We start from the raw sequence: 18,918 nt of genomic DNA on the forward strand, positions 1-18,918 counted from the left end.
CACAAGTGCCCAGTCTAGTAGGGTAATTTATCTCCCTGTCCAATGCTGTGACTTTCCCCCTTGCTATTTAGCTTAATTAACTTGTACCATACATATGAAATGAGCTTTATACATGCCTGCAGAGGAGGTCAGACAAATCACAATGCCTGGTTAATGTGCACCAAGAACAGCAATTTCAACAACAAATATGATGTGATTATGAATAAATGATGGACATCTTAACTTAAGCTGGAAGAACACATTTTAATAAACATATACATATCGGTTTGTTGTCATGTGATGTTTACTGAATAGTGTGAACAAAATAAGTGTTTTTCATGAACGGCAATGAAACACTCTATTTGTGTTTGGCTTAGAAGCCAAAGTGACCACCTTAACCTGAGTTTTGGTCTGGTTCTCTTAGCAGGCTGAGGAGCTTCTCCATCTTCGCTACCTCCACTTCTGGTCCCTTAGGCAGCTCATGACCTTTCTTGGCCTATAGACATTACACACACACACACACACACACACACACACACACACACACACAACACACACACACAACACACACACACGTACAGATGAGAAATTACTTGACCTTATACTTACCAAGCACTGTGGGAAACCACAAACCCAGCAGGGAGTTAAAAAGGAGGGCAAGATAATAAAGGCAGACAAAAATTGAAATGGATGCAGGGTCAAAAGTAGCAGAGATTTTATGTTAGTCTATTGAATATAGTGAAATCTGCTATGGAGACTCAGAGCTACTGCCTAAAGGGCAAATTCAAAGCCATCTTCCAAAGTTATGGTGAGATGACATTAAATCCTCCTGGGTGTAGTAAAGCACAGCCTCATAAGAGCGATATAATATGGCACAGCTTTAGTTCTATTTTGCTGCAGGAGTTAATTTCACTTCTGTGAGAGGATATTTATTAGAAATTATCTTTATCAAAGCTCCTCTACAATTGTTACAGGCTTTACTCATACTTAATACGGCTTTGATTTAAGAGGCCAAACAGAATAAACCTCAAAAAGCCAAAGGTAAAAATAGAATGGCATGTGGGCACATTAATGAGCAGATGCAACAGTATGTATTAACCAATGATATACTTGTATCCATCTGTTACACTGTAACTACCAATCCACATTAGATATTACTTCATGCAAATCATTATATTCAACAAAAAAGGACATTTGTTGATTAGGCCATCCCCTGCAGGTATTGACTACACCCTGTTGCAAATCTCTGTGTTGCGATGAAGTTTAAGCCTTCTAAAGTGCTGTGGTATTTTAAATAAAAAAAGAGTATTTCTGTGTAATTTTCTTGTGATTTTGAAATTTTAATTAAATTTTTTTCCTGTACATTTTTATTACAACTTTAATCCTTTAACAGTACAATCTTAACATGGCTCAGTATGTATCCCTAATGCATCACTCAGATTACCATGGAAGCCACATGTGCGAAAGATGTAGAATTAAAAATGTATGTTATAAACAAATATTTGACTGTTTGTTAAAAGCAAATAGTAAAGAAGATGAATTACTTTAAGAAATCAATCCGAGAACACAGCTCAAAAATGCTATTGGGCATAACACCGTTAAAAATAAACAATTTCTGTTTTCATGCTAGTTAACGATCAAATGGGGCCCATGCAAATGCTTTTGAAATGATGAAAATGGAGGACTTTGTATTAAATTTATCTAAAAATTATATTAAAAAAGTGTCATTTTTCAAAAACCTATAGAAATAACTATGTAATCAATTCTGAAGCGAAGCATCTCGTGTGAACTTTTCATCTATTTAACGTATCTGTATGTAGGTGGGATGCAGTGAATATTTCTAGAACTAGTCATAACTGAACACAGTGAAAAATGACAGCTGAGCAGCTAACGCCTCAATTTAACCCTGGAAAAAATATATTTGCTGTATATTTCGGTGTGGCTATTTTGACATTTGAAATAGTCAAAGGTGTTCCTCTGAAGAAAGACCATCATATCTCAAGATAATATATCTTGGCAGTAATGAGTTTTCACAGAGCAGAGTGAAAGGCTAAACTCAAAGTGAATAAAGCTTCAAAACTGATCTCAGTCATAAAGGTTTTGTCTCAAATTGAATGTATCCGGATTTATTTTTCCAAATACTTATTTTTCTGGTTATTTTACCAAAAACATAAAATGCCAGACTTGTCTGTGTATAATATGAATGTGTACTAATTTTCTCCATTTACTGTAAGGCCTTCAATTTGATGTCTTCTCATTTTCTGGCAATACTACACAAATTATGTAGAAAACTAAATTTTAATATGGAAGTTTTATTTAAGAGGCAATAACGATAAGTCATAAAATACTTCATAATGCGACTTTTATGATCGACCCATCACTGATTTGTGGCCATGAAAGTAGGAGGCTGAGATGAGATGAATGCATTCATGTTGAAAACAGCTAAACAGTGTGTTGTACTGAACATACACAGGGTCATTTGATGTTAATGGACTCACTGAGTAACACGGCAGAATCTACTGGACAGTACAACTTTAACTTTGATATAAACACCACATATCTTCAGACAATTGTATGTAATGCTGTCTAGTTAGTGACTGTTTATTGCTGAGATGTGCATTGCATATTTTCTATTTTGGACACTAAAAGCTCCAGTTCATTCTGGAAAGTCCAAACAATGACTTAGAAACTGAGGAGAAGAGAAGAGCACTAAAAGATAACAGAAGGGTTGGACTGGTTTATAGTACTAGAGCCAAGACTGTGATCTACTTTATAGAAACCCTTACAATTGGTAAGTACAACACATTGGCTAGTTTGGCTAGACCACCTTTGGGTATATTTATAGGCCATCGTGCTCATCGTGGTAGTTTTGGTAGGCTAAGATATGAATTTTACAAGCTATATTATTGATAATATTAACTGTGGGTGTTACTGTCTTATGCTTATTTGCTTCAGTAGCTTCCAAATTGCTCTGAGCCCTGTCACTGGTGCTGAACTGAGCAATTATTCCCCAATTGTATGCTTTAGGGCTACGGTCTTAGGTCACTAATGAGGTAGTGTTGTGAGTGTGTGTATGTGTGTACATGCCTTATTATGCTGTACTTTTATAAACCGTGTTTATGCAGGCAGGTGAAAGGGACCTGTTTGTGTTTTGGCCATACCATGTATAATGCAGCATGCATATTACACTGGTCATTAGAATTTATTCTATTTTACATGCACCATTGTGAACAATGCACAGGAAGAATAGAGAGGCTGTAGGGCTGACTTTAAATGTGTCCTGATTAAAGTGTTGTGACTCAGCGTGCCACCCGGTTTCTTTTATGTTCAGACAGAGTGATGTGATTACTCCACAGCCCATTAACCATTAGCATAAGTTGCAACAGTGTCTTCAGGGACAAGTAAATTTTTGATTTATTTCATAGCGACAAGTTTAAAAATACGGTTTTACCTTTTTTTACTCTTCATTTTCTCCGTAATGTTTTAGCACTCTATGCCCTCACCATTTTAAAATCCCAAACTCAGAGCACAGAAAAAAAATGCTGTAAGCTTTCTTTTATATTGTAACTTTTCTTATACTCATTCATTTATTAAGAACACTACACAATGAGGCTAATTGTTAACTGGGATAAATATAAAGGGAAAAAAGCAACAAAGGCAATTAGTAATGCTAATGGGGGGTGGGGGTGGGAGAGACTTGCTATTTAGTAAAATTAGCTCGGGGTCAGGACACTGGACTGAATGAATCATTTGATTTGCTTTAATTGATGTGGAACAAGTGGAAGTTGTGAATGGTGCGGTAAGCTTGTTAAGACTCTAACCTTCGGCTTCTTGCGGAGGTTGGGAGAGAGTTTGAAGCTGGTGACATAGCCTCGGTCATCACCCACTATGACGACAGGATGGATGGGATTAAACTCGATGTGGGTCAGCTTGGTCTTCTTTTTGTCCACCACCAGCTGCTGGCAGATCGCCTCGTATTTGTTGACGCTCAGGTCAAAAACATGAACCTGAAAAAGAGGAGCGATCATACCAGTGGTACAGATTTATCAATCTTTTAATATTTGTGACCCTCTGATTAATTGACTCACGTTTCAGTGGTAGACCAAAACAACAATGTTTGTGTGTGCAACAAACCCACATCTCATAAACTGAGAACAACAATGGGAAGTATTCAGATATTTCAAGTAAGTAAGGCCTGCATGTGTTTCTTCTTTTGGTGGTGCACAGTTCTCTGCAGGGAGGCAAGACTGACCATCTGGTGAAAGGAAGGCTGTTCCTAGTAATTCAGTGAGTGTGCATTGCTGTCCACATGAGCATGTGTGTTTTGTGCACTGTGTTGGCAGGTCCAAGATACCAATGAGTTTACAGCCATTGTTATCCAGAAGAAACCAGATCCCAGATTTCTTTCTGTTTGAGTGCATTTTAGATGATTCCACTGCAAAGCGCAGCCCACTCCTTTTATCAGAAAGATGACTGTGCGTGGATCACTTGGATTCACACTGTCTGTGTGCATCAGTTACACACAAAGTGTCATAGTCATAATTTGTAACCAATCATCATACTCCGCCAGGGCATGGTGACTTTCTGCAACCTCTTGTCACTGCAGCCATTAACTACGGTGTTTTTGCTGTTCACATTTAAGCACTAATGTAAAATTAGTCATGCCTGATTGCAGGGCACAGACTACATCTGTAATTCATGCAAGAACTTGAAGCAGAGAGACATTTTACTGTGATGAATTTATACTTCTAAAGTGCCAAACCTATACTGGAGAAAACAAAGCTTTATGTAATAATGATTTTTAATAGTTTAATAGTTTAATAGTTTAACCACTGTAATCATTTCATTGCAGACTCGGTGGTAATGAAATCAAATGTGCAAAGGACTAAAATGCCTCAGAGCAAACTTCACTTAACTTGCATTGACAATTACATCACTTTTTTTTTTCACTTGACCAATCCAACATTTTTGATGGCAATCCAAAAGTTGCACAAAAGTTATGCTAAATAAAAAGATGCAGCAGTCTGTGTGCAAAAGGTTAACAGCAGATGCAAGGGAAGCAAATATGGACTTGAAGGCTAATAATGTGCAGATGAGTCTGGACTTTTTATTATTTCATGCTGACACTTTATTTCCCTGACAGTCGGCTCAGATGGAGAGGCAGGGACAGATAGAGTGAAGAGATATTTGTTTGCACCACACAAGTCTGTGTCATTCTTACACCTCAGCCCGCCAGGCAAGTCATTATCCTTATGAACCCATGCACACAAGCAAGTACGCACACATGCTCTCTCTCTCTCTCTCTCTCTCTCTCTCTCGCACACACACACACACACACACACACACACACACACACACACACACACACACACACACACACACACACACAGTGCCTGACATTTTATAGTGTGGATGTAACAGCAGCAGGTCAGGTTGTCATCGACAGTATATACACGTCAGGGAGGGCACAACTCATGCTGAGTCACTCAAGGCTAATCAGACACTTGTCACAGAAAATTGCAAATGTACTGCAAGGAGACTGGTATCCTAGGGAAGATTATGCCAATTAACATCACGCACTGAGAACCCAACAGTGAATGTGATTCTGCTGTCATTTTGTCATTCTTTAAAGTCTGAACTATTAGTGCCTGCATACTCAGTAATCATCACATATGTAGAGCTGTTTATGCCAAAGCATCCCTAAAACCAGTCTAACCAGATCCATTCAATTTTGAGCTCAGCACACTGGGGAAAAATGGTAAATTACAATCTTGGCACTTCTGGTTTCTAAAGAACAGATATTATGTGAAATATATGCCAACTCATGAACTTAAAATGAGTTTTTTAAATGGTTAAAAATAGCCTTTGATCCAGTTTTAGAGACTAAAATAACCACGAATCACAAACGTTCTAGATATCTTCTTTCATAGAAGATATTTACAATTAAACAATTAAAGTGTTGATATATGCATTGCTCCCACAAGTAACAATATGTATAACTAAGATTACAAATTGAGAATTTGGTGTGAAAATGGATGGTTTCTCGCGTAAATGTCTAATCAAGACTTGGGCTTGGATGTAAAATCATTTGCATAATTATGATAGTGGGCATACTACAGGGCATATTGTGACCGAATCCTGGCACTGGAGAGGACGAGACACACATGCACACACTGCCACATAAGGTGTCTCTCAAATTGCTCATCTCTCATTTCCTCCCTGTCACTCTCACTCGACTTCACACTGGCACGCTGGACAGGAAATGTGTCAGACACAACACTCTGGACTTTTATAATGTGGCGCAGGCTGTGAAGACAAACAGATGGGGACAGCTTGCAGCCATACTAAGAAAATATGTGGAGATAAGCAGCACAGCATCCAGTGAAATTACTTTTGGCTGAAATCAATAACTACTGGGAGAGCAGGAAGCGCTTTTGCTACATGAAGCCGTGTTTGAACAAACTTGATTGCCTGAGGCTAGGCCGAGGGCTTAGCCAACTGAGTCTATAACTATATTATGAGGATAATAATAAAGTGGGTGGCAGGTGGTAGCTGGTGCTGCTGTTTGTTATCTCACATGTTCAGTCTGGAAAGTGTCAAGCTTGAGACATGGGATAACTAACGTTATTGGCTTTGTCAATCTGTTTCGAACATAGGTAACCTTCACATCTATGTACCTGATGACAGCTGACAGGTTCAAATGCCATTGAATTAAAGGAAAGAAGTGCAAGTCTAAAAAGGGACTTCGGGTAAGCAGCACGTGTGGTGGCTGCAATCACAGTTTTCAGACAAGCTTTTGGTTACTGGTTGTGTTCTCATTCTCTGTAACGCTAAACTATGAATATATTATATTTCATATGTAACGACACTGTTAATCAATTAGCTTGACACAGTTGTGATATCTACATTTTTCTAGTCCTATCAATCAAGCATTCTTGATAAAGCTAAGGATAATCTACACACTGTAGTTTAGACAAGTATTTCTTGGGCCAAAACATGCAAAATCTATTCGGCTCATGCTGCGGGTTGCAAAATTTAGGATATAATGTAGAGAGACTCTTACTGTTCCATCTGTTGTTACAGCAGCAAATACAGTGGACGAGTATGGAGACCAGGCAACATCCCCAACTGCTGCTTGTAGGTCAAAGACGAACATTGGAGTGCTGGAAAAACATCAAAACATTATATCAGAGAGGGAAATATGATTTTCAGTATACCGCATGAGACACAACATGTCTATAAAATTTAGACAAGAACACTTACTTGTTAGAGTCTACAGAGAGAAAGACTCTCAGTGTAAAGGTATGACCTGTTGCCATAAAGAACAAATTGGTTTCGTAACATAAAGCAGAACTTTATTTCTGTGATCCACCTGTTTCCAGACACCGATGCCTAATCAGGGCCAGTCAGAGAAAATGTATGGACATCAAACAGAAGGTTGCTTCACACCATTTCTCCTCATTATTAACTTGTGGAACACTACCGGAAAAAAGATCATGAAATGAGATATTTCTAAGAGTTGGAACTGGGTACCTGCAGGTCTTGTTTAAATATTGAGAAGAAAGAGAGCGTGTGTGCATGTCTGTGAAAGTGAGCAAAAAGTAAGTAACACTTTTACATGTTGTAACTTTGCTAACACTTTAAAACAATTTGCGCATGCAGCATGTGGGTAACTGTTGTTTGATTTACTACGGCAGGACCTAATTATCTAACAAACACCTGAGACAGCCTTCTAGGCAGCTTCTGCAGTGAAGCAGAGCTCAAACAGCTCTGTTCAGAGTTAAGCATGCTTACTTTCAGCCAGATAAGACGAAAAAAAAAAAACCCCAGCCCAATTTTGGGTGTTGAAAAATGCTTCAGAAAATCAATCCATGTCAAACAGGACAGCAAACACAGCCCTAACTCCATACTTCCTGAAACTTAACAAATTGTGTTCCTTTATTACTAAAATCTTTGATCTGCTTTTCACAGTTCACAGTTTCCCACCACCCAAACGTTTTTCTTTTGGCTACAGACAGTATACCCAAATATTCACAAGTTGGACAAGTGGTGAAGTAATATGCGTGGCTGGTGGAACTAAAAAGGATGCTCTCTTGCCATTGTTTGTAGAAGCCGTTGTAACTGATTACTTTGCATCCTAGGTGACAGACACAATGAGTGTAAATCTGTTGTGAGTCTTCGATGCACAACATGCACATGGCTAGGTGTAGAATATGTATAAAATAAGGTGCAAATTGTTAATAAATCTGACACAGAGTCATTTATGAGATGTTTGTTTACAGCTGAATAGTACTGCACACTCCTGTAAATGAAGAGGCAGAGCTACCAGGATTCAAAGTTTTCATCCAAGTTGTTAATTACAAAAGTGCATATTTTGCAGACTTTTTATGTGATTAATAGATTTGATGCATCACATTTATATAGCGACAAGGACCTCAGTTCATTTGGGAATAGCTAATGACATCTCTGACAGTTTCACAGGATAGATGAGCCTCAGCAAAAGCAGGGCTCCCACACCTCCCACCTATGTGGTAGAGTTTATGTATAGTTGTTTTAGCCATATCTTTTTTCTCCAGAAAACAATGTCCCTTGTATCTTTAGGGTACTTTATTGCAAATCATACTTGAAAGCCCTATCTCTAATAATGGGCTGATGATTACTATCATTATTCATTCAAGCAGCCTGTGTTGGCAAGTTGTGGGAGGCACTTTGGATTAGTCAAATAAAGTCAGGAAATGATGCTGGGCCATGATGGCTATAAGAAGGTAATACAGACTAATATGCAATACAAAAAGCTTGCAGGACTGATAATTACCTTTTCCTTCTTCATTGAATAGACACAGATAGATATTTTTAAGCGAATTAGTAGAGTTGCTAAGGATGATGACATAAAGATTTTACTTGTACTGCTACTCTATAACTAGCTGCAACATATGTTTTCTGTTAAACAAAAGAATGTCTCATATATTTTCCTTCAGCTAGAAGAAGAATGAGGATGAATGAGATTATTATCATGTCGTCTTCAGTTTCCTGCTGTTAGGCGACAGAAGTGTCACCAGGTGTGTTCTTCTGCTGCTGTAGCCCATCTGCATCAACTGCAAATAACTTGGTTGTGACGGGTGAGTGATTGTTTGAGTTACTGTTCGTTCTTCTGCCATCAACAAGGCATCACTTGATATTTTTCAAATTATTCTCCGTAAAGCCCAGTAGATCAGACGCAGTGAGTGTAAAGTGTCTACAGTGCAAATTATGTCATATTTACACCTGGTGCAAGTATCTTTCACAGTATCACTTTGTTTGAGTCTTACTTGATGGTATGGTCCCAGATTTTGACAGTCCAGTCTGAACTACAAGAGACGAAAACCTTTGGATGGAAGTAGTTCCACTTTACGGTATCCACCGCCATGCTGTGGGCATCGTAGGTCTCCAGAAACTGGCTTGAGTAAGTCTTAGAGCACTGAGAAAAGAAGGCAAAGTCTTAATTTGGGCCACATATACGGTATAAACAAAATGTAGTATTTTCATTGTCTGACATCACCAACTTCAGTTACCAAAGTTTGAATAACAAGACTGTGCTGAAGGATTGTTGAATAGTCAGAAGACAACTACAAAACAACTTACTGCATTACTATAAAGGTATCTAATTAAAGCCAATAATTTTAATATTTTGATTTTTTTTAAAATGTAAACATTTCCTCACTCAAAAGTGGTCGTTTTAAGGACTCATATACCTGATTGGTGTCTCCAGTGTATTAAACATGTGAAGAGTCTGTACCTCCATGTTTGTCAAGTTTGTCAAGATATTTCAACATGTCCATGACTTGAGCTACATTTCTAAAATGAAATGATGAAAAACCTAAAATTGAATATTTCTTTGAGAATATTTTACATATCTGGGTAGAGTTTTTCACTGACAGCTAATATAAAAAGTCTTTCAAGTACAATAGCTTGTTTTAATCTAGAGTAATAATTACAATTCACTTTAGCTCAACTTTGAATTACCTTTTAGATTTTCAATGTTTGGCATTGACAGAACAGAATTTAAAAAGAGCCGAATAGCAGCAGATTTATAGACAGAAGTTTTGCGAGATCCCGAGTTTGTTTTGTGAGATCCCGAGTTTGTTTTGCGAGATCTCGCAAAAGTCCGTCTTAATTTTTTTTTCTCCCATGTCCCCTGCGGGGCTCCGTTTTTTGTTGACCTGCAGCTAAGTGAAAGATTTGTAATCTGTCCTCTTCTGGTGCTTTGCACTACGGAGCCCTACGGAGTCCCGCAGGGGACATGGGAGAAAAAAAAGATTAAGACGGACTTTTGCGAGATCTCGCAAAAGTTTTAGCCGCATTCTTCGGAGGCCGCCAGCTCGAAGCCGATCGGGAGGTCGGTGTTCCTCCCGGCTGTAGTAGGTCTCGACCTTCCGTTAGCTTCGAGCTAGTGGGTGTCAGATCTCCGAAAACGTTGGAGCACTTTTGCAAATATGTGATGTCTTGTAAACCGAGCAGGTATCTGATGTTTACACAACTACATTCACGCCTCAAAATATCTTAAAAGTGTATTTTGTGACCCAGAAAGAGTAATATTACAACTAAGTAGCTGTCGCCATTGTTGGAATTCAACTTTTGCGAGATCTCGCAAAAGTTTTGCGAGATCCCGAGTTTGTTTTGCGAGATCTCGTAAAACTTTTGCGAGATCTCGCAAAAGTCTGTCTTAATTTTTTCTCTCCCATGTCCCCTGCGGGGCTCCGTATGTATATGCTTATTGTTTGTATTATAATTTGTAAAAAAAATTTCAATCAAGTCAAAGTACAACACAGCCAGCTAGTACATTAAATTAATGGCTGGTTTTACTTATTTGGGATTTAATCCTCAGGATCAAATGTTAATAATTTATTATCATAAATAATTTGATTTTACAATGCTGTCTTCTGAACAACATGGGAACAAGCCTGTGTAATTACAGAGAAATGACAAATTATCCTCAACATACATGATCACACTGCATTCTCTTTATGGCAATGTGAGATACTTCCCACTATGTTAATTTTCATCAACTTTTGCTCTTTGCATTAATATCTAAAGCGTTTAAACAGTTCTGTGCTAATAAATGAATATCAGGGTCCAGGAAAACTGAAAAAAACAGTTTCAAACTGAGAAAACATTTTACTGATATCCTAAAACTGTGGTTCCAAGCCAAAAAATGTTCATCTCCCACCTTCAGGGTTATGGGTTTTGAAATTATCGCATTCACAAGATTTTCAGAAAAGTTGACCTCTGACCTCTCAAACTCATAATTTTTAGTAGACGCACCTATGATATCAGTTTGAAGCTCCGACATTATGTCACCTTGTTCTCAAGTTATCACATTCACAAACTTAGGTGTCCACACCACCTGCCCGCCTGGTGGGGTGATGACAATACTCCATCAGCCTTTTACGGGCAATGGGTAGAAACCTTCGAAACCAAAGTTAAACTGAATAAAATTATAATGAGAAAGATTGCATCAGAATACTTGTATTTATTTTCCCTACAAAAATCAACAAGAATCATTCATTTAATTTATTTAACACTATTATTTTCACCTGGATGACTCGCCACCTGCAGGGGTTTATACCCCTGCCAGTGGAGCTCACCTCACATTCGGGGGGCAAATGTCCTATAGTAACCAAACCATGCAGGGGAACAGCATAGAGGACAGAGGAAAGAGGCAGTTAGCCCATAACTACTTCTTAAGGAAAGACATTAACTGCTTAAAATTAAGTCTATGAAGTTCCCAATCGTCACAAAACAAATTGCATGTTTAAATGTCTAGTTGTTTACTCCTGAGTACCAAGTGTACCAAGAACAAAATGAGAAACCATCCTTCAGAACAGATAGGGGCAGATGGTGTAAAGCCATGATTATCCTTAAGGGTTGTACAAACAGACAACAGCAAGATAAACTAAATTACCACATCGTTTGATCAGAATGATAGCAGGGTGTAGCATGTATTACAATACCTTAGAATGCCTTCATCTATGCATATAAACTTTGTTTAGCAATAAGGTTTATAATCTGATTTTCATATGAATTATAATGTATGCATTATAGACGCACACAGCTATAATGTGTACGTTTACTGATTCATACCTAATTTAAAACCACTGCTATGGCTCTTTAAAATAGTTATATGAACTGAATCATTTTAAAGCTATTTTGTCATTTTTAGGTTAATATCTGTGTCTGAATCTGCTTTGTGGTAAGAACTGAGCAATTTTATAGTAATTGGTGTTACTTTTATGGTCAATGTTACAGTACACAATTTCCAAAGCATGGTGTTTCTAAACAATAACCATGCAAAAAGGTGATGCTTTGTAGTTAATATGTAACCCTTTTAACATAAAAACCAAGGGACTGCCATAAAAGATTAATGTTAATAAGAATATATATTTTTTTATTCGTTACAAAACATAATACACTGATTATTATTAATATGGCGGTTAGATGAAAATTTTAATTTTACCTCTTATTATCTTGAAGTAGTTTTACTGAAACATGTTATGTGGGTTGTAAAATGGAGAATTGCCCTTTTCTAGTTTTCATCGAAACCTTTTTCCAGACCGTTGTTTACTAGCTTGTGCGCCCATCAACACCTCTGCAGTAACTGTGACCAAAGTCCTTCTCTGGTGTGATTCTGGTGAGAATCTGGAAGGAAGTGTCATTTTCATTCAACAATCATTATCTTGGAGCACTGACAAGGTTGGCACGCACACAGCTCTCTAAGCAATGTTTTACAGTTTTTTCTGAATGCTTAAACCCTAACTGTGATTCTTATAGCACAATTCCTAAAACTATTAACACTTATAGCAAAACCACTCACTGAGTTTGCAAAACTAAAAGCACAAACACTGCTTTGCACTCAGTTTGCAATTTTGTAACACACACTTTGCAAAACTGTAGGCACAACTCACTGCTTACACTCAATTACCAAATTTCCAACACACTCCTAGCAAAATTATACACATGTATGGCTATCATTAACACTATTTTGCCAACTGTCTGGCACACTTTCAGATGTGAAAACTGTTTTAGATAATTAGTCCACTTTGCAATCAGCCTAAGCACTATAAACAGGCCACAGGTAAGCTGTCTATGTGGAGTACAATGGAAGGAGCAGTAAGAGTGAGAAGAGTGAGAATCAGAGGAGGCCGAGGGAGAGGACGTGGAGGTGAAGAAGTTGGAGGAAGAGGACGTGGAGGTGAAGAAGCAAGAGGGTTAGAGGAAGTTAGAGGAAGAGGACAAAGAGGAGCAAGAAGAGGACGAGGAGGGGAAAGAGGAAGGGTAAGAAGAGTAAGAAACAGAATAACTGATGACATCAGGGCTACAATAGTGGACCATGTCATCAACCATGGGATGACCCTGAGGGAAGCTGGCCAACGGGTTCAGCCTAAACTGAGCCGCTACACTGTGGCAAGCATCATTAGGACATTTCGAAATGAGAATCGGTAAGTACTTTGTAGCACTGCCATACTCTAATGAGAAACACAACAGTACCATACATGCAAAAATACTGAAATTGTTACTTTACAGAATTGCTAGACGTCCAGATGTTGGGGGCAGAGGCAGAATGTTCAATTGACATCTGTACACAGAGAAAGCAAAAGCCAGATGTGTTTTGTATTCATACCATCAGTGTGCAGTTGGCGCATTGTGTGCTTAGTAGATGATGGCTTGTGTGTACTGTTTGATACGAAAACACCATTTTTACGAAGGTGTGAAGAGTTAATCTAGCTGTGTTCGCTTTTGCAAGAGAACTACAATGTTTTGATAATTGGGTGACAGGTTTTCTTATTTGTGTGTAGAGTTTTGCAAAAATAGCCAATAGTTACAAAAAATGTGCTTAAGCAATCAGAAAAAACTGTAAGCAGGTCACATTTACCAGTGAACAAAATCTGGCCTTTTTCTTGGATTTATCCATGTGGCTACAAAACCTGCATGAAATCCTTGATACATACCTTGTGTATTTTTCCCTCCTCTGTTCCAACTAGGAACATGTAGTCAATCTGTTTGTGGAAGTCGAATGATGTACCAGACGCTGTGAAAAAATAACATTAAGGACCTTATTTAGACACGTTATTACAGACACCACCCTGATATACCAGACTGAAAGAATGTTGCATTCTTTTACCATCAATACAGTAACAACTATATTTGAATGAAGCTTTACCAATGCTGGGAGCCTGTGCACCTTCTGGGCCCTCAGAAACTGCACAATTCAGTGTCAGTCTGATGATGTCTGTGAAAACCAGCTCATTCTGCAATCATGTAAACACACAGTGATTCTTCTTTAGATATATACAAATACAAAAGCCAAAGCAACCTGCTTTTGTGCAGTGGACATGAGAAATTTGAACCTAATTTGAGTGCAAGCTACAGATATGATATGACAACAAAACGTATATCTCCTCAGCTAACCTTGACGAGTGTCCAGGACACAACTCGGCCATCAGACGACACAGAATAGAAATTGTGGTTGCTGTCCATATCATCACTCTGCCAGCGGACCTAGAAAAACAAAGTACACTGTACTGGGTTGCAGTAGCATGAATGGCATGAGTGAAAGTAGGTTGTTCTTAGTGCTATTTTCAGCTCTCAAAATGGCAAAATGCATAAGTGGACACAAAGTAAGCAAAGATGTGACAGAAATTAGATTGAACAGTGCACACATCCTGAATTTCTGTCACCCTATCCACCACTGTCATGCCATCCACTCGCACCTGCCAGACAGGATCTGTGTGCTTGCCAGTCTTGGCTGTACTCTTGTAAACAGGCTCCTGTCCCTCCTCCTTCAAGCTGTAGACAGCCACACAGCCATCGTAGAAGCCCACTGCCACCAGGTGGGAATGCTGTGCATGAATGTCGAGGCACATGACACCAGAACTGGTGGGGTAGATGTACTCTGGGAAGGCAGGGTTTTTCAGCGAGTAGAAGAGAAGCATGCCACATCCCTGTCTACTGAAGTTGTCTGGCCAAGAGAGGGACACAAGTGAGTGGTTTGCAAAAAAAGATAGATCATTAATTTACTGCATTTGTTTAAAAAAAAGAAAGAAAATTTAGATAATTTTAAGTTGTCTAAGACGGTGACAGATGAGGTGCTTACTAACAGCTCTCTGCCTTTGAACTTACATGATCCCAATCCCACAGCAAAAAGATCCTGATATTTATTATTCCTGTTAGGGACAGGTGACTCAGTATCATGACAGCAGAGGAAACAAACAATCATTGAAATGCAGTCATCAATGAGTCAACCTACCAGCAGAGGGCAGTGACAGACAGTGTCTTGGCTTTGTCATATTGAAACTTCCACAAGGGGAGAAGGGTTCCCTCCTGCTCCCTAAACTCATCAGAGGCATCCTCAAAGTATTTAAAATCTGAAACGGTATAGAAGGAGAGAAATTAGAGGAGAAGAAAAGAGATGAGAATGTCCTTGCTTGATTATGAAATCAGGCTGTAGTTCATTGTTGTTCATCATTGTTGTTCATCTGTTATGTACGATAACAAAACAAACCTTGTGCTATGTCATCAAATGTATTCTGACTGATCGTTCGTTCAAGGATCTTTGATGCCATGGTCCATTTGGTGACATCTTCACTCTATAACAGAAATGTAACATTACACTGGATGAAAACACTGCAAAAACATGCAATAAACAATAAATATGACTATTATGAGAACATAAAAATTATGGTGTCATTTAGTGATTTTGTTTTATGATTAGCTCAGTGAAAACCCTTAGTAATGCATTAATATGGTGTTATATACATGGTTTGTATGGCAGCAAGATAAAGCTTCTTTTGTCTGCTCCTTTATTCCCAAGGGGTTACCGTGGCAGCGGATGCCCTTCCTGAAAAAATCCCCAAGGACTTTGTGTCACCTCCCAGATTTTTTGATTGTTAAATGAATGTGTAAACCATGTTAAATGTAAATGTGCTAAAATACAAATATTAGATACATGTTGAGTTTAGGCTGTAAAGTTTTTCAGTTGTCAACTTACCTGAGTCTCCATCAGCATCACCTTTTTGCTTTTGCCATTATCTTTTTGTGAGTGCGTGCCTTTCTGCTTCTCTTTGTTTTTCTCTTGTTTCTGCAGCTCCTGCACGTATGCATCATAGATCTCCCACTGCCAATAACAGAGTTATTACCATCAAATGATAGGGGAACAAATATTCACTGATGCTCAACAGAGAGAAAACAAATGTGGTCTAAACATATCCTTTGATCACATCAGGGAATCCAGTACCTGATTAGCAGTAGCAGAGAAGCTGCTTCGTGGAGGAGGTTCAGTCTGGCAGATTCTATCCTGCAAGGAAATTAAGAATGACTTCACTGAATCTTTTGAGTTTATGTTAATCTCTCTATCTACTCATTGAAACTGTTTTTAATGCAAAAGCAAATACGTCAACCATTGCACAAAATACTGGCTTTGCCTCTCCTACCTACCCTCATTGGATTATTGAGAGTCTGAGAGGCTCGATTACTGAAGTTAAACTGGTTAGTCACTTTTGGCTCTTTCTTGTTGATTCTGGAGGCAGCACTGTCTGGTCTGTCCTCATCGCCAGCTTCCTCCACGTCCCCTCCATCCACTACAGGATTAACCTGTAGAAAACCAACAAACAGATATTTGTAGCGCAAGTCAAACTTTGACTAATTTAGGCTTTAAAGAGTTAAGTTTAGGAAAAGATTTATTTTATAAATTTTTTTTCACCGAGGTTTCTGCTTTCTCCTCTTCAGATTCTGCTGTGGCATCAACTGTTGCAATCTCTAGACACATAAAAAAAAATCTATTATATCTCTGATATCTCACTATTGGGATCTCACTTTTTGCGAAACAGGGTATTTCTCACATTTTATGTTGCAAGGCAAAAGCGACACCTTGAGGCATCAAGTGTCAACTACAACAGAGGGGAAAATATAACACTACAGGCAACAAATTCTGAGAATAAATCATTAGTTTTTGGGTTTGTTTGTTCTTTTGACTACAGAATGAAAGCCTTAAGCAACCCTCATTTCTTTATATTTTGTTTTTCAATGAGCCAGACTTTCTTAGAAGTTTTTAAAGTGGTTTTAAGCAATATTTTCCAAAAGAGGTATGAGCTAAAAACTTGCCATAACTCAGCATAGTGTGCAGTGTGTCCTTAAAAAATCAGAGAAAACTGGACAAGTGGAGAGTGTCAAGAAGCCATTTTTAACAACACAAGGGAACTGGGGAGCAACTTATACAAGAACTGCATTAAACATCAGTGGAAACAGGTTTTATAGAGTAATGAATCCCAGTTTTAAAGTTTTTGGTTGACATCGTCATCACTATGTATGGAGGAAGTCCATTACTATACTGTAGTAAATACAGTATTGTTTTTACTACAGCTACTACTCCTACTGCTATATTTACTATATGTATATAATGCATTTCCATTTCCTTTTCAATAAATGTTCAATTAATGTCTTATTTTTCCTGCAAAATATAAAGAAATACAGGGTGGGTAAGACTTTTTGACTTATCTTATATATCATGTATATAAAGTAGAGCAAAATCTATACATATTATGCTTCAGTAAATACCTTGAGCTAAGCCTTCCTTGACCCTAAGTTTACGAGCCTCTTCAGAGTCTTGATGCACAAGGCTGCCCTCTAAAACAAAGTGAACCGCCATCTGATCCACAACATTGATAGGCTTGTAGGAACGCTCCTGAGAGAAACCCGAAAGAAAAATATCACGAAATGTGCTTGTTTAGTCTGGTCATAAATTAAAAGAGAGAAGAGAAGCGAATGCATGGGGACTACCTGCATAGATTGTATCAAATTATTTGAGATGAAACAAATAACACTTGCGGCAAACAAGTTATTCTTATGCTAAACGTAAGAGGCTCACAGTGAAGCAATTATCAGTCTACAGTCCACATCTTAATCTGTATTTTGTATACTTTCATTGCATCTATAAACAGTGATTTTGATTTTTACATCTGGATCTAGCTTCTTTACCTTGAAGCTGTAGCGGACAATATTTTGAGGGGCGTGTGGGTTGTTTGCAGTCAAAATCCTTGTGATCTCCTCCTTCAGCTCCTATTCATTATCAACATAGAGAGACCCTTAACACAAGGACAATTAATTTAATTATAGCTTACAATTTTAATATAGGCACTGAATGATAAAGAACAACATCAAAGTCTGCGCAAATTTCTTCAGTTCAGTCCACATGGTTGTCTTAAACCTGAGAAATGAGTATTTCCATCCTTCTCTTACAGCCTCAGTAAGCTCCATCTGATCTGGAGGCCTCACAAGGGCTTTCCCCTGAGACCACTCCTCCCATCCAGTCCCCGTCTCCACAGCCTCTTCCTCATCCTGTAACGTTGCATAGAGAAGACATTTATGAATAAAAATCACATTATGTTATGATATAGTATATTCATCACTCTTCTCTTTCCGTCACCCAAACGCCAAAACCTATCCAATAAACACACAAACCTTTTTCTTAGTGGCAGCTTTCGTTGACTTTGCTCCAGGTACCTTCTGAACGTTTGACCCCTGTGCGAAAATAACCAACAATCAGCTATACAGTGGGTTATATTACAGTAGGTCCTTAACAATTGCTTTACTTATCCGTGAAGCTACACCATGAATATTCTAGTTAGCTAATTCAGGCCAGCTAAACTGAGCTGACGTTTACCTTCCTTGCAAACGCTGCGTTGTTGTTAGGCACCGGCATTTTCAATTTGATTTTTAAAGCTAGTTTAGAAAGTTCGAAAGAAAAAAGGGAAAAACTAAACAAAATTAAACTAGTTAAAAGCTAAAAAAAAAAAAAAAAAGAATAGAAAAGAAAAGAAAGAAAGAACAAGGGGCTGTCTGCTAGTAGCCTGCTGCTGTATATAGGTTGTCAAGACAACCAGTTTTGGTTGGCGCAGAGCCGGAGAC

General features: G+C 38.3%; 1 protein-coding gene across 2 annotated transcripts; it reads right to left on the bottom strand.

Annotated features, from left to right (window-relative positions):
• Positions 1 to 223: 223 nt before the first annotated feature.
• Positions 224 to 18,893, bottom strand: dnai1.2 (dynein, axonemal, intermediate chain 1, paralog 2). Of its 2 annotated transcripts, XM_085159314.1 has the most exons (20): positions 18,674 to 18,891; positions 18,472 to 18,531; positions 18,250 to 18,348; positions 17,989 to 18,069; positions 17,569 to 17,695; positions 16,715 to 16,770; positions 16,450 to 16,605; positions 16,250 to 16,309; positions 16,004 to 16,129; positions 15,518 to 15,602; positions 15,263 to 15,380; positions 15,136 to 15,179; positions 14,727 to 14,974; positions 14,425 to 14,514; positions 14,177 to 14,264; positions 13,965 to 14,044; positions 9,288 to 9,436; positions 7,043 to 7,142; positions 3,801 to 3,986; positions 224 to 475 (listed from the first exon to the last, which is right to left on the bottom strand). In XM_085159314.1, exons 1-20 carry the CDS (start codon positions 18,710 to 18,712, stop codon positions 374 to 376), a joined length of 2,094 nt encoding a protein of 697 aa, XP_085015440.1. In that variant the 5' UTR covers positions 18,713 to 18,891; the 3' UTR covers positions 224 to 373. The 2 variants fall into 2 exon arrangements, with proteins under 2 accessions (XP_085015440.1, XP_085015441.1); XM_085159315.1 differs by lacking the exons at positions 224 to 475; positions 3,801 to 3,986; positions 7,043 to 7,142 and adding an exon at positions 7,320 to 7,458 and having other exon boundaries at positions 18,674 to 18,893.
• Between the last annotated feature and the right edge of the window lie 25 nt (positions 18,894 to 18,918).

The sequence above is a fragment of the Neolamprologus multifasciatus genome, chromosome 5, assembly GCF_963576455.1.
Source record: "Neolamprologus multifasciatus chromosome 5, fNeoMul1.2, whole genome shotgun sequence".
Lineage (NCBI taxonomy): Eukaryota > Metazoa > Chordata > Actinopteri > Cichliformes > Cichlidae > Neolamprologus > Neolamprologus multifasciatus.